Below are 13932 nucleotides of genomic sequence, written 5' to 3'. Positions count from 1 at the left end.
CCTGTGCAGGCTCACTGGCCCTGGCTGGTCAGAACTCAGGCAGCGCTGGCTTCACCGGCACGCTGATTCCTGACTAGGGATGGGCGCAGAGCCGACTCGCCACAGAAAAACGATACTATTAGCAGAAGGCACCATATTCCCGCTCAAGGGAGCAAGGAAACAGGCATTTATTAAGCGCATACTCGGTGCCAGACGCTGTGCTAGAAGCTTTACTCATATCGTCTCCCTTGATCCTCGTGACAACCTTGCAAGGTAGGTGCTGTTACTGGAGGCAAACAGGGTTAAGTGACTTGCCCAGGGTCACACAGTTAGACAGTATCTGAGGCCACATTTGAACTCAGGTCTTCCTGACTCCAGACCCAGGGCTTTGTCTACTGCATCACTCAGCTGCCCCTCGCAGCCTAATCAGACATCATTGGAATGGAAATTTAAAAAAAAAAATCTCTGTGATTGTCTTTTGTTGCTTCATCTCTTACAATGGAATTCTTCAGAACAGAACTGAAGAAAACAGAATGAAAATAATTCTTAGCAGGCAGCTGGTAGTGCTGGGGAGAGAGCTCTGGGGCTGGGGTCAGGAAGACCTGAGTTCAAATCCAGCCTCAGGCACTTACTGGCTGCATGACCCCGGGCAGGTCTGCCTCAATTTCCTTGTCTGTAATACGGAGATAACGATCGAACGAGATATTTGGCCTACTTTAAAGCACTACATAAATGTTATTATTTTTGTATTAACAGAAATAAAACTCCCAAGTGCCTTGAGGTTTGCAAAGTGCTTTCCTTCCACACAAGAGTCTTGTGAGGGAGGGAGCGTAAATACCATCAGCACCGTTTTATAGGTGAGGAAACTAAGGCTGTGAGAAGTGAAGGCAGCTGCCTGAGTGATGCTGGGAAGTCAGCCTCTCTTTTTTAAAAATTATCCCTCCCCCAGCCTCCCCTTTCTGGACCCGGGGCACTTGGGAGCTGCCCCTAGGTTCCCCTGCCAGCCGGGGCTTGTTCATGGCCCTTCTGAAGGAGCAGGTGTCAGCACAACTCTTCCCTCGGGCGCAGGCCCACCCTTCCCCCCAACTCCACCAGGAGGCCAGAAAGATGCTGGATTCCTGATGTCGCAGGGAATCGGAAGGAGCAAAGCTCTACGGCCCGCCTGTGCTCTCTTAGACAAGAGACAAATGGCCCTGACGTGAACTAGGGGCTCAGAACACGGCCTGGGGCAGCTGGCTTACTGCCCTGGCTGCTCCCCTCCCCAGTGTGCCCTTCGGCGGGGGTGGCCCTCCCCAGAGACAGGTTGCTGTCCGTCAGGACTATCACTCATACCTAGAAGGTCCCTCCTGGCCAAGTGCTTTGCAATCCTCACTGAATGTCTCATGGCAGGTGGTACGTCAGGGCTTAAAAAGGAGCGGAAAGGAAGGGTGGTCAAGCCAGCTGAGAGCATCCATTGTCCCATCCCGTGCCCAGAGGAGGACGGCCCAGGACGATTGGGAGGGCTGGCCCTCCCTTCCCTTATACGTCCATGCTCCTAGGGACCGGAGCTCCCACCTCCCTCCCGGGGGTCTCTGCCTAAAGAAGCTCCCAGAATGGGGTGAGAGCCCTTCTCCCTCTCTGGGCCCCTCTTTGTGGTCGGGCTGTGGTGCTTGGCTCAGACGGCCTTGGACAGGCCAGTTTCCTTGGCCTGCTTTCCAAGCCCATTCCACTGAGGCCCTTTGCATGGGTTTCTAAACATTAATTAACCGGGCTCTGCACCAGGCTCCCGGTCCCTGATCCCCGGGCCCACAGACCACCACACGTTTCACCCTTGTCCCACAAGTGCATGGAATGAGGGACCTGACCACCTGTATGGCTCCCCTGCCAGCACGTGGGGCCACTCTGCAGATCTCCTCCCCACCACCCAGGGCCTTCTCAGCCCAAGGACAGCTTGTGATCAAGAGCCATTTTAGAGGCTAAGGGGGTGCATCCAGCCTGCTCCACCTGAAGGCCATCAAACTGTCACCAGGGATTGCTACAAAGCCCAAGAAAACATCCTGGAACAAAATGCTTCCTCTTCCTTCTCAAGACTCACACAACTTTGGATTCAACCCAATGAGTGTCGAGGAGCGCCACGGCCCCTGTGAACACTAGGGAAGTTGGGGAGGCATGATTCAACACGGAAAAGCAGAGGAAGACTTACAGCCTCGGCTTTTTGTCCCAGATTTCTTCAGTGACCCCAAAATAATCAAATTCCAGAGAAAAGGATGCTCTTATTGCGGAATTGTTGGTCAGAACCAGCTGCCGCTCCAGCAGACATCTCAACGGAACTTTGGAGCCGAAGTCCAAGCACAGATCCTGAGGGCTGCTCACTGAAAAGTCCTGGTCCTCACTGAAAAGAGCAAGACCATCCCATGGGCCATCCAATGGACCGTCCCATCTCCTCGGCCCGGAGAGGTGGAGGCATCGCAGGATCCTGAACCCAAGAGCCCCAGAAATAGCAGCAGCCCCCCTCAGGCCCCCGGCCATCGTGCAGGGGCGTAATCTCCGTGCCGATACAAACTGGCAATGACCACTTCAGGTACGGCAGCTCCCACCCCCTCAGCTGCCACAGCTACTGAAGACCCAGAAAAAGAGCTCTCAACACCAGGGGCCTCAGCACGGTCAAATGGTTTCACATCAGAAATGGATCGGATGTGTTTTGCATGTCTTCACGTGTATAACTGATATCAAAAGGTGGAGGAGAGGCAGGAGAGAGCGAGGTTTTGGAACTCAGAATTTTTAAAAAACCTGAAATGTAACTGGCAGGCCCAGATGGATTTACAAGTGAGTTCTACCAAACATTTAAAGATCAACTAATTCCAATATTAAATAAATTATTTGGAATAATAGGCAAAGAGGCAGTCCTACCAAACTCCTAAACCACGAAGAGCAAAAACAAGGAAAATTACAGACCAATTTCACTAACGGATATTGATGCAAAAATCCTAAATAAAATAAAATACTGGCTAGGAGACTACACCAATATATCACCAAGCTTATACCTTGTGGCCAAATGAGGTTTATACCAGGGGTGCAGGGTTGGTTCAATATAAGGAAAACTATTAACATAATTGATTGAATCAATAGGAAAAGCAATAACAATCATGTGATTATTTCAACAGATGAAGAAAAAGCTTTTGACAAAACACAACATTCCTATCAAAAACGCTTGAAAGCAGAGGCATGAATGGATTTTTCCTTAAAATGATAAGAAGAATCCACTTAAAACCATCAGCAAGTAGCATCTGTAAGGGGGATAAGCTAGAAGCCTTCCCAATGAGATCAGGAGTGAAACAAAGATGCCCACAAAGAAATCCACACTATTATTCTGTATTGTCCCACAGATGCTTGTAATAGCAGTAAGAGAAGAAAAAGAAATGGAAGGAATCAGAATGGGCAATGAGCTAATACAGCTATCTCTTTTTGCAGACAATATGATGATATATTTGGAAAATCCTAGAGATTCAAGTAAGAAATTAGTCGAAACAATAATTTAGCTAAGCAGCAGAATATAAAATAAATCCACATAAATCACTGGCATTTCTATATGTCACCAACAAAGCCCTGCAAGAAGAGATAGTAAGAGATATTTCATTTAAAATAACTGCATAACTCCCAAGACAAACCCAGGAACTATATGAACATAATTATAAAACTCTTTTTATACAAATAAAATTAGATTTAAATAACTGGAGAAATAGTAATTGCTCATGAGTAGGTAGAGCTAATATGATAAAAATGACAATTTCACCTAAACTAATCTACTTATTCAGTGCAATCCTAATTAAACAACCAAAATCATTTAAAAAAATTTTTTATATTTATTTTAGAAAAAATAATAACAAAATTCATTCAGAAGAACAAAAGGTCAAATATACCAAAGGAATTAATGAAAAAAAATGTAAAGGAAGGAGGTCTTGTAGTGCCAGATCTTAAATTGTATTATAAGGTAGTAATTATCAAACTATCTGGTACTGGTTAAAAAATAGAAAGGAGAATCAGCGGAACAGACTAAGTATACAATACATAGTAGTAAATGATTATAGTGAACTTGTGTTTTGTAAATGTAAAGATCTAAGCTTTTTGGATAAGAACTTACTATTTGGTAAAAAAAAATTGCTGGGAAAACTGAAAGGCAGTCTGGCAGAGACTAGGTATAGACCAATATCTTAAACCATTTACCAAGATAAGGTAAAAATGGATACATGGCCTACACATGAAGGGGGATATCATAAGTAAATTAGAAGAGCGTAGAACACATTCCCTATCTGACTTATGGATAGAAGAAGAATTTATGAATAAACAAGAGCAGAGAACATTGTGGGGTACGATTCTGATTACATTAAATTAAAAAGGTTTTGTACAAATAAAACCAATGTAGCCAAGATTAGAAGGAAAGCAGAAAACTGGGGAAAATCTTTTATAGACAATTTCTTGGATAAAGGCCTCATATCTCAACTATACAGAAAACTGACTCAAATTTATAAGAATATGAACCATTCCCTAACTGATAAATGGTAAAAAGATATAAACAGATAATTTTTCGAAGAAGAAACCAAGGCTGTATATAGTCATATGAAAGAATACTGTTAATCATTATTGATTAGAGAAATGCAAATTAAAACAACCTCTGAGGTACCATCTCATACCTATCAGATTGGCTAAAATGATAGAAGGGGAAAATGACAAATGTTGGAGGGTCTGTGGAAAAACTGGGATACTAATATACTGTTGGTGGAATTGGGAACTGATCCAACCATTCTGGAGAGCAATCTGGAATTATGTCCCCCAAATTATAAAACTGTGCATACCCTTTGACCCAGCAATGCCACCATCAGGTCTGTTCCCCAAGGTGATCAAGGAGAAGGAAAAGAACCTGTATGTTCTAAACTATTTACAACAGGTCTCTTTGTGGTGGCAAAGAACTGGATGTTGAGGGGATGCCTGTCAACTGGGGAATGACTGAACCAAGCAATATGTGATTGTGACGGAACACTACTGTGCTGTAAGAAACGATGAGCAGGTTGGTTTTAGAAAAACATGGAAAGACTTGCACGAAATAATGAAGAGTGAAATGAGCAGAACCAAGAGAACGTTGTACACTGTAACAGCAATATTGTTTGAAGAGTAACTGTGAATGATTGAGATATTCTGAGTAATATCAACATTCAAATCAGCGATGAAGGAATATGTTCTCCGCCTCCAGAGAAAGAATTGATACGTGGAAGTATAGTAAGGCTCCCCATATGTCTCTGCATCAAATGTTGGCCTTCTCTAATGTGGGGCTGGGAAGGAGGGAGATAACTCAGAATTCAAAATGTAACCAAAAAAAATATAAAAAATATAAATAAAAAAGATGTCCTCAGAGGAAGGGAAGAAAGCAAAACGTGCAGCATGACAGTAAATGTGATATTAACTTGAAGGTGAAATTAAAACTTAAAAAAAAAGAAATGTAACTGGGAAACAAATAATGAAACAAACAAAAACATACTGGAAAAAGAAAAGACGCAGATCTGCGTTGCTGCTGAGGGCCCCGGGTCCTCTCTGTCCGACAGCTGAGCCGCCCTCCAGCTGGTGGTTCTCCCACCAGCCCAGGAAGGAGCGCAGCCCACTTTGTATCTCACCCCTTTATTTCCCAATCTCTTCCAGTCTGGCTTCTGATCTATCCTCATCCTCCTTGACCTCTCTGACACTGACTCCCTCGCTCCTTCTGGCTCCCCTCCTCTCTTCCTCAGTCTCCCCTTCCACCCTAAGCGTGGGTGTTGGGCCCTCTTCTACACTCATCAGCATCCATGGCTCAATGGTCATCTCCATGTAGATGACATCCAAATCTATCTCTTCAATCCTTGTCTCTCTCTGACACCCGTCCCACATGGTGAATTATCTGCTAGGAATCACCTGATGTCCCCCTGGCAGCTCGAGCTCGGAGTGCCCAAAACAGGACCCATTAGTATGCCCCATAAGCCTGCCTTGCTTCCAAATTGCTCAGTTTCTATGGAGGGCACCGCCATCTTCCCAATAACCCAGGACTCGCCCAAGTTCCTTCAGCTATTAAACCACAAGGTTAGGCAAGGGCTGGCCATCCCCTCAGAGGCCTGGCTTACCTGCTTTGGCCATCGGCCCGGGGTATTGAGAAGGTCACATCCAGCCCTTTGGGCTTCCCTGAAATGCCCAGAACAAGAGATTTTTTCATCCCTTCTATTTGACACAGGAGGACAAGGTCTGTCAGCTCATCCTAAAAGCAAAACAACCTTGTTGTTAACCAAGCCAAGACCCAGAACCAGCTTGGGAAATGTGTGAGAGGTCACTAGAAAAAGAGAACTGCCCTGCTTCTTGGGTCAATGATTGCTGGACCTACTTGGACAGTCCATTTCTAAGGACGTCCGTATTTTGAATTTCACAACGTCCCCTTTGCCTTCTTCTCAAGATGCCACCATCCCTGGAGGAACTCTCTTTTTGCTGACTGGATAGAGCAGGTCAGAGCCAAACTACTCAGCATGAGCATTCAGGCCGCCAGTGACGGGTGGAGTTAGAATGACGGGGAGCCACGAGGCCCTGGACACTGATAGAGGGAAGACTCCTGGGGTGGGGAGAGGGCCAACAGCTTCGGGTCCTCACTCCCAGTTCTCAGACACACAAAATACTTGCAGATGTAAACATAAAACCTATGAAAGTAAGTTTTCCTTTGTAGGATCCACAGGTTTAGAAAATTTTAAGCCCTATTATGATGGGGAAACGAGAATCCTTTGACACAGAAGACTTAGAGACTTCTCACCCTCTGGCATCAAAATGTGTATTTTGATTTTTGGAAAAAAAATAAAACCAACCCTATTCTAACCCAATTACAAAACTTGACCTGAAATGGGGTAAGTGATGTTGGCAGGTCCCAGAGCTCACGAGTGAGAGAGCGAGCAGGGCATTCTGCAGCACTCCAGCGTGGACACTGAGGCCAGAATGCCTGCTGGGGCCCTCACCCAGGGCCTCCTCGAAGGCCCAGAAGTGAGGCCCCGGCCAGGTCAGAGCCCCCTCCCCACCAGAGACATCACGAGACAACGGTTCTGTTGCTGCCCTTACCATAGTGAAGGCTGTAAGCTCCAGGTAGACCTGCTTTTCCTCATTGGGGCCCAGGAGGCCTTTTCTGGGGCAGATGTCCACTAGGCAGAGGCCAGAATGAGTCCCCAGAAGCTGTCAATACAGGGAAATTCTCTTTTAAGCTATTCAGAAACGTCCAAATTAACCTCAGAGATTCCAAAGGCTCAGCCAATCCCTCCTTGGCCAAAGGAAGGCACAGCACCCACAAGGCCATGCCATGATGCCCCAGAGGCTTGGTGGGTCTGGGGCACATGCCAACAGTCTTGACCTCACCTCCCTCCAGGAGACCTTCTTCTCCTTCTATGCCAAAAGGGAACCATTAAGGCAGGGTTACTGGGCACTGGAATACCTCTATTCCTAGCTCTCAGACAGAACCACCCCAGTAGAAGTGGGGATCTTAGAAGAAGTTATCTGGGTGAACTGGAATGACACTGCCTCAGATGCCCACAAGACCAGGTCTATCATAGAGCCCCAGGACTGGGGGTCAGGAAGACCTGAGTTCAAATCCAGCCTCAGACACTAACTGGCTGTGTGATCCTGGGCAAGTCACTTCACCTCTGTTTACCTCAGCTTCCTCATCTATAAATGGGAGGGAGGTAATCATAGCACCTATTGCCTAGGGTGACTGTGAGGACCCAATGAAATCATATTTATAAAGCAATATATATTAAATCACTAGCTATTATTAGCTCAAAGATGCTGCAGAGGTGAAACTGACAGGCACTGGCACCATATTGGATTTGGGGTGTGAGAGAGAGGAGTCCAGAATGACCCCTATGTTGGCAGCCTGGGGGGTGGGGAGGATGGGAGGGCCCTCTCAGTAACAGGAAAGGTGGGGGGGAAAGAAAACAAAGTCCATTTTGGACACGTTGGGTTGAGGTTGTCTACCAGAACTCCCCTTTGGGATGTCTGAAAGGCCATGGGCCCTGCCTCGCTGCCTACTGTGAGCACTCCCCATGAGCTTTGGAGGTAAAATGTAAAATCTATAAAATGAGGGACTGGGCTCACTGACGGTCTCTGAGCATCTCACCATCCTGTGGCCTTTGTGCTGTGCTCACCAGAACAAGCTCTGATTGTGGGTAAATCACTCTGCAAACCACCTAGTGCCCTAGACACATGGGTGCCGTTCTTCTTCCTGCCTCCACCTTGCCCAGGCCATCCAGGGCATTCCCCCCAAGCCTGTATGGAAGAGGCGTCTCTTACCTTTCCCCACAGGAACTTGGTGGGCAGGAGTGTCCCGTTAAAGAGCGTGACGGTGGCCTCAGTGGGAATGCCAAAGTACATGTCGCTGAGCACAAGCTGGCTGGACATCAGGTAGACATAAGGCCTCTGCACTTCACCATAGACAGGCAGGTAGCTGGAGGCAAAGGGGGCACGGGGTCAGGCATTGTTGGCTGACCCTTCCCTAGGTCAGCCTCCAGGGCCCGGGGCTGGGGCCTCCCCAAAATCCTTCCCCAATTCTGTTCAATGTATATGCCTTCCTCCTTCCCTCCCACTAAGCTTGTTACTCAGAAAACACTCAGCACCAGTGACACACCATCCCATATCTCTGATGACTTTCCCAGGACAGTCAGGCCCAGGTCAAACTCCAGGCTTCATCCGTGAGGCCTCTTCTGAGCCCAGGGACCTGCCTCCCACAAGCTTCTCTGCACTGGCAACACTGCCAGTACCAGACAGCTGCCTTCCTCCAGCATTCTCTTAGGAGTGTCCTTTGAGGCCCGAGGGAGCTCAGCACACCCTGGGCACCCGGGAGGCCTCAGTCCCAGGGGCTGGCACCAGAGCAGCACCTCGAGCCGCTCCCCCAAAGGCCAGCAAGGCATGAAGTGCCTCTGGTGTTCATGATTCCTTGGGAGCTGTGCTGGTCAAAAGCAAACCACACCCAAGCATTTGGGACCATTCTCCCAAAGGGGCCACAATCCCCCTAAGGAATCTCCTCCTATAGTAACGACAATTCTGAATCGAGATGCCTAAGAGACATGTGGAGAAAGATGTACAAAGTGCAGCTGGAGATGTTCAGCTAATGCTTGGGAGGCTGACGAGGGCTCTAACAGATCTGGAAGTCACAGGCATAAAGATGGTCTTTGAGTTCATGGGAGCTGATGGGAGGATGTGGAGGACAAGAGAAGGAGGCAGAGACAGAGAGACAGAAGGCAGGAAGGATGGAGAGAAATGAGGGAAAGGAAGGTGGGAAAAAGATAAGACAGAAATGGGGGAGGGGAGAGGAGAAGGAAGAGAAAGGCAGAGAGACACAGAAAGAGGAAGAGAAGGAGGAGAGGAAGGTGGGCAGAGACAGGGACAGGGAGAGACAGAGAGAGGAGGAGGAGAGAGAGAGAGATCACATACATGTGGAGAGAGGAGAGGCTCAGGACAGAGCCCTGGGGGGCACCTACAGTCAGGGAGAAAGAGAACCTGACCAGAGCAATGCCCTAAAAACCCAGGTAGGAGACAGGGTCCTGAGGCAAGGGGTGGTCAGCAGAGTCAACAGTTACAGAGAGATCAAGAGGAACGAGGAGGGAGAAAGAGCATTTGTCAGGCTTAACACTGAAGAGATCACTGAAGTAAATAAGAGGAAGAGATGTGTAACTCACCCTACAGAATAGCAGGGGAGTGTTTGATTAAACCCAAAAAGTTTGATAAACTACTGCAGCAAAGACTCACTCCTGGGCAAAAGCCTCTGGGAAAAACAGAAAACATCCAGCAGAAATCAGGTTTACATCAACATCTCCCACCATACATCAAGAGAAGCTACAAATGGATCTGTGACTTAGACATGAATGGTTACATCTTAGCCAGTGGATGCTTCATGACCAAAAGGGATAGAGAGGATTTCAGAAAAAAAAAAGCAATTTCAATTGAATTCAACAGAATTTCAAAGTTTTTGCACAAATAAAATCAATGCAGCTAAAATTAGAAAGGAAATAGTTAACTGGGGAAAATATCCGAAGCAAGTTTCTTTGAGAAAGGTCTCATTTCTAAGATGTATAATTGGTCTAAATCAATAAGAATAAGAACCATTCCCTAACTGATAAGTGGTCAAAGGATATGAACAGGAAGTTTCCAAAGGAAGAAATCTAAGCTATCAACAGTCACACGTGAAAACATACTCCAAATCACTAATAATTAGAGGAATGTAACTTAAGATAGCTCTGAGGTCATACGTCATCCCCATAAGATTAGAAAAGATGACAAAAAAGGGAAAATAACAAATGTTGGAGGGGCTGCAGGGAAAGAGGCACACGAACGCTCCCTTGGTAGAGCACTGAATGGCTCAGGCATTCTGGAAATTCACTCCACTCTGCACACCCTTACCAGCGACATACTGCTATGCCTACATACCCCAGGAGAGCAAAGAAAAAGGAAAAGGACTGCTGTGCACAAAAGTATTCGCAGCTGTTTTTACAGTGGCAAAGAAGTGGGTAGTGACAAGTTGTTTATTAATTATTAAATTATTAAACATTAAATATTAAAATAACTAATTATTGAATATGAATTATTAAAAGGCTGGACATTCACATATAATTTGTTCAGCTGTAAGAAATGCTGAAAGGGATGATTTCAATAAATCTAAGAAGACTTTCATCAGCTGATGCAAAGTGAAGTGCACAGAACTGGAAGAATAGTTTGTATAGTGACTTCAATATTGTAAAGAAACTCAGCTTTGCAGACTTCAGAGTACTCAGTGACCAACCACGACTCCAGAGGACCTGTGATAAAGCACGCTGCGCCCTCCAGAGAGGGGACTGCCTCCAGAGTGGAGGGAAACACACACTTCTAAATAAGGCTGGAGAACTTATTTTTCCTGACTACGTATATGTGTTTCATAAGTTCTGTTTTTCTTTCTTTTTTTCTGATTGGGGACAGGAGTTGGAAGGGAGAGGTAAAGAGAAGAAAGAAGGATCACAGAAGCATTTGAAGTGCACAGAAAGGAATGACGGAAGGCCAGAAGAGAACACTGACCAGTAGGACAGCTTTGAGAGTCACCTGCTCAAGTGAATGCACTGGAGACGTATCAATTACGATTCTCTTTTCTGTTCCGCTCTGTATATGGAAATGCTAATTCTGGTTGGCATTTGTTAAGTTCAGAGTACAAAAATAACTTAATAAAGAGATTATCTGGAGAGCCCATGAAGTTGTCCACCAAATGAGAGAAGAAAGTTAGAGAGCTGTGTGCCTTGAGTGGTGGGGATGGAAGCCAGAGGCAGCGAGGGGGAGCTAAGGAAGGGGAGGCAGCCAGTGTAGATGACCTTCTTCTTTTTCTTTTCTTTAGTTTGATATTTTACTTACCCCCAATCACATGTAAAACAATTTTAAACATTCGTTACTAAAACTCTGAGCTCCAAATTCTCTCCTCTCCTCCCTCCCCACCCCCCTCATTGAGTCAGTATAGGCTAAACACGTGTATAACTTTTTTCTAGGAGTTTGGTGTAAGAGCGGGGAGAACTACAGATTGCTAACGCGGGGGGGGGGGTGCTGTTACTGAGCAAAACTCAGTAAAGTCTTTTTAAAAAAAGAATAAAAGTCAGGCAGGTTTAAAGGCAGCAGGGACAAAGCTGGTGGATAAGAAGGATGAGAATTAGGGGGAGGGAGACCACTGAAGGGTACAAGTAAAGAGTGAGCACCCGATGCTCTGAGATGGGAGCCAAACCTGAGGGAGCTGGGGTGGTCTGAACGGTGGGCTGGGGAGGAGGAGGGAGCATGCTGGGGGCCCTGGGGACACCGAGTCCGGGCAGAGAAGGCAGTGAACAGAGGCACATTCCACTTTCTCCTCCCCCTCCAACTCCTTGGGACAGGTCTTTCTACACAGGAGGGACTCGGTGGACATGGTCAGGACTCTGGCCTGAACCGCGGATGTTAGCTAGGTTAGGCACCTTTTCTAGGCACACCTTCGGTTTACACAGTATTCCACTCGCTATCCTCAGAAACAACAGAGCCCAGCTCGAGAGCTGTCCCAAAGAACCACGGCCACTTGGCGTCTCTGAAAGAGTCTGTTCCCAGAGAAGAACAATGATTTGAAAAAAAAAAAGATTTGTGGGTGCCTGCCAGGGCAGCATCATACAGACCAATGGACGGACGGACGGACAGATAGATGCTTCGTACAGCTTTGTCTGCAGGCTGCTTCCCCCATTAGACTGGGAACTCCCAGAGGGCAGGGACGCTCTTTTGCCTCTTTTTGTACCCCCAGCGCTTAGCACAGTGCCCGGTGCTTAATCAATGTGTGTCGACTGATTAACGATGGGTGGAGGGGCAGCCAGGGCCCCTGGACCAGCGGCTCGAGCCCCTACCTTGGCTCTCCGTTCTCCACCTGCAGCTCCAAGACTGTCCGGAGGCTCTGGCAGCATTTAGCTTCAAAGAGAACAGTCACGCGGAGCTGCCCCAGAGGAGGAATATAGCCCCAGGGGGGCTGAATGATGAAGGGAGAAACCTAGGGAGGAAGAAGAGAGCTGTGTCGCTTTAACAGGTGATGCTCAGAGTGGGCGTCAGACTCAGACAGAAAGGGGGGCGAGGGACATGCTGACCAGGGAACCGCAAAGGAGCGTTCTTTGTGCTGCACTGTATCTGGGTTTATTTTGGTGAATGTTTCCCAGTTACATTCGCATCTTGTTCAGGAGGCGTGCTGCCACTGGCCTCGGGCAGCCACCTCTGCTCTGGAGGATCTGGGGAGGAGGAGGACACAAAGCACAGGGGCCCAGCTGAAGAAGAGGGAAGCCTGAGCTCATGGACAGGCTCCTCAGGGAGGAGGCAGAGGCATCCCAGAGGAGGGGGCCTGGATGGTGAAGGGCCTCAGGATCACAGGAGGCACAGATCGGGGGAAGGTGAAGGAGGGTCCAGGATCAGGTCACTCCCTTCTTGGCCCTCCCTGGAGAGTGACAGTCCAGGCTGGGTAGGTGCCTGGAGTCCGTGGCATACAAGGATCAGTCTAGGGGCCTGGAGAAGTCCCTTCCTACTCTGGCATTCCCAGCTTCAGTGACAAGTTAACTTTGAGGCTCGGAGCCCCGGGACTGAGAAAATGTAGGGAGCATCGGCAGAAACAAGAATGAGAGCAAAGGCCTGGTCTGAGGTGGGGGCAGCAGAGGTGGAATCTGAGGTTCCAAGGGGACCTGAGTCCGTTCTCAGCAAGTACCAAGACAAGAAGGGCCCGGGGAGCTCAGTCTGGGGTAGAGCCACAAGGGAAGAGGATCCCGTGGAGCTGAGGACCACTGACCTCGTCCCCAAGCCCCGAGGCCAGCCGCGGCTTCCAGAACCGCACAGAGGCTGACTGGGATGCAGCTGCAGGGAGCTTACTTTTTCCTTCCTGTCCTCCAGGCACGCAGGGCTCTCCTGCATCTTCCACTTTGCTGGGAGCTGGCTCGTGTTCTGAATGCTTACAAAGCCCATTGCTTTCTTCCCCAGTCGAACCAGACCGAACTGCAGGGCTGAGACATCTATGTTGAGTGCTGGTCCCTAAGGCACCAAAAAAGACCCTTCGCATGTCAGTGCCCACATTCTCTTTTGGCAGATTCTCAGTAGTATTTGCTGCCTGCTGGGGGTAGGCCCTTCCCCATACCTTCCTTTCACCCTGCCCCTGACCCCTGGGCCGCCAGACCCCACCGAGGGCCAGTGCCACAGGGAAAAGCTGGGAATGACCCACGCCAGTCCTCCCAGCAAGACGGAGGACTGCCCCCTTTCCCGTCACTGCACCGGGCGAGCCGGGCATTGGTGAACTCTGAGGCCTCTGGACTTCTCTCTGACCCGCCGCTGCACCCTTAGGCTTCTGCAGCCTACCCAGCTCCACTTTACTCCAAACACTGCCTCCCCTACATAGGATGGGAACTCCTTGGGAGCAGGGCTTGGCACACGGTA

The 13932-nt window shown here is 48.1% G+C and overlaps 1 protein-coding gene across 1 annotated transcript in view; it reads right to left on the bottom strand.

Annotated features, from left to right (window-relative positions):
* The window catches only part of DLEC1 (DLEC1 cilia and flagella associated protein), a 77568-nt gene that overhangs the window by 24803 nt on the left and 38833 nt on the right, over positions 1–13932 (bottom strand). Inside the window, exons 22-28 of the mRNA XM_078151671.1 lie at positions 13375–13533; positions 12375–12514; positions 8296–8449; positions 7075–7185; positions 6105–6235; positions 2162–2350; positions 1312–1382 (exon numbers count right to left, since the gene is read on the bottom strand). Coding sequence (XP_078007797.1) covers positions 1312–1382; positions 2162–2350; positions 6105–6235; positions 7075–7185; positions 8296–8449; positions 12375–12514; positions 13375–13533 — 955 coding nt within the window. The remainder of the gene's footprint in view (positions 1–1311; positions 1383–2161; positions 2351–6104; positions 6236–7074; positions 7186–8295; positions 8450–12374; positions 12515–13374; positions 13534–13932) is intronic.

Source organism: Phascolarctos cinereus, unplaced genomic scaffold, assembly GCF_003287225.1.
Source record: "Phascolarctos cinereus isolate Bilbo 61053 unplaced genomic scaffold, phaCin_HiC Scaffold_4;HRSCAF=312, whole genome shotgun sequence".
Lineage (NCBI taxonomy): Eukaryota > Metazoa > Chordata > Mammalia > Diprotodontia > Phascolarctidae > Phascolarctos > Phascolarctos cinereus.
This window is presented reverse-complemented; position numbering and strand designations above follow the sequence as displayed.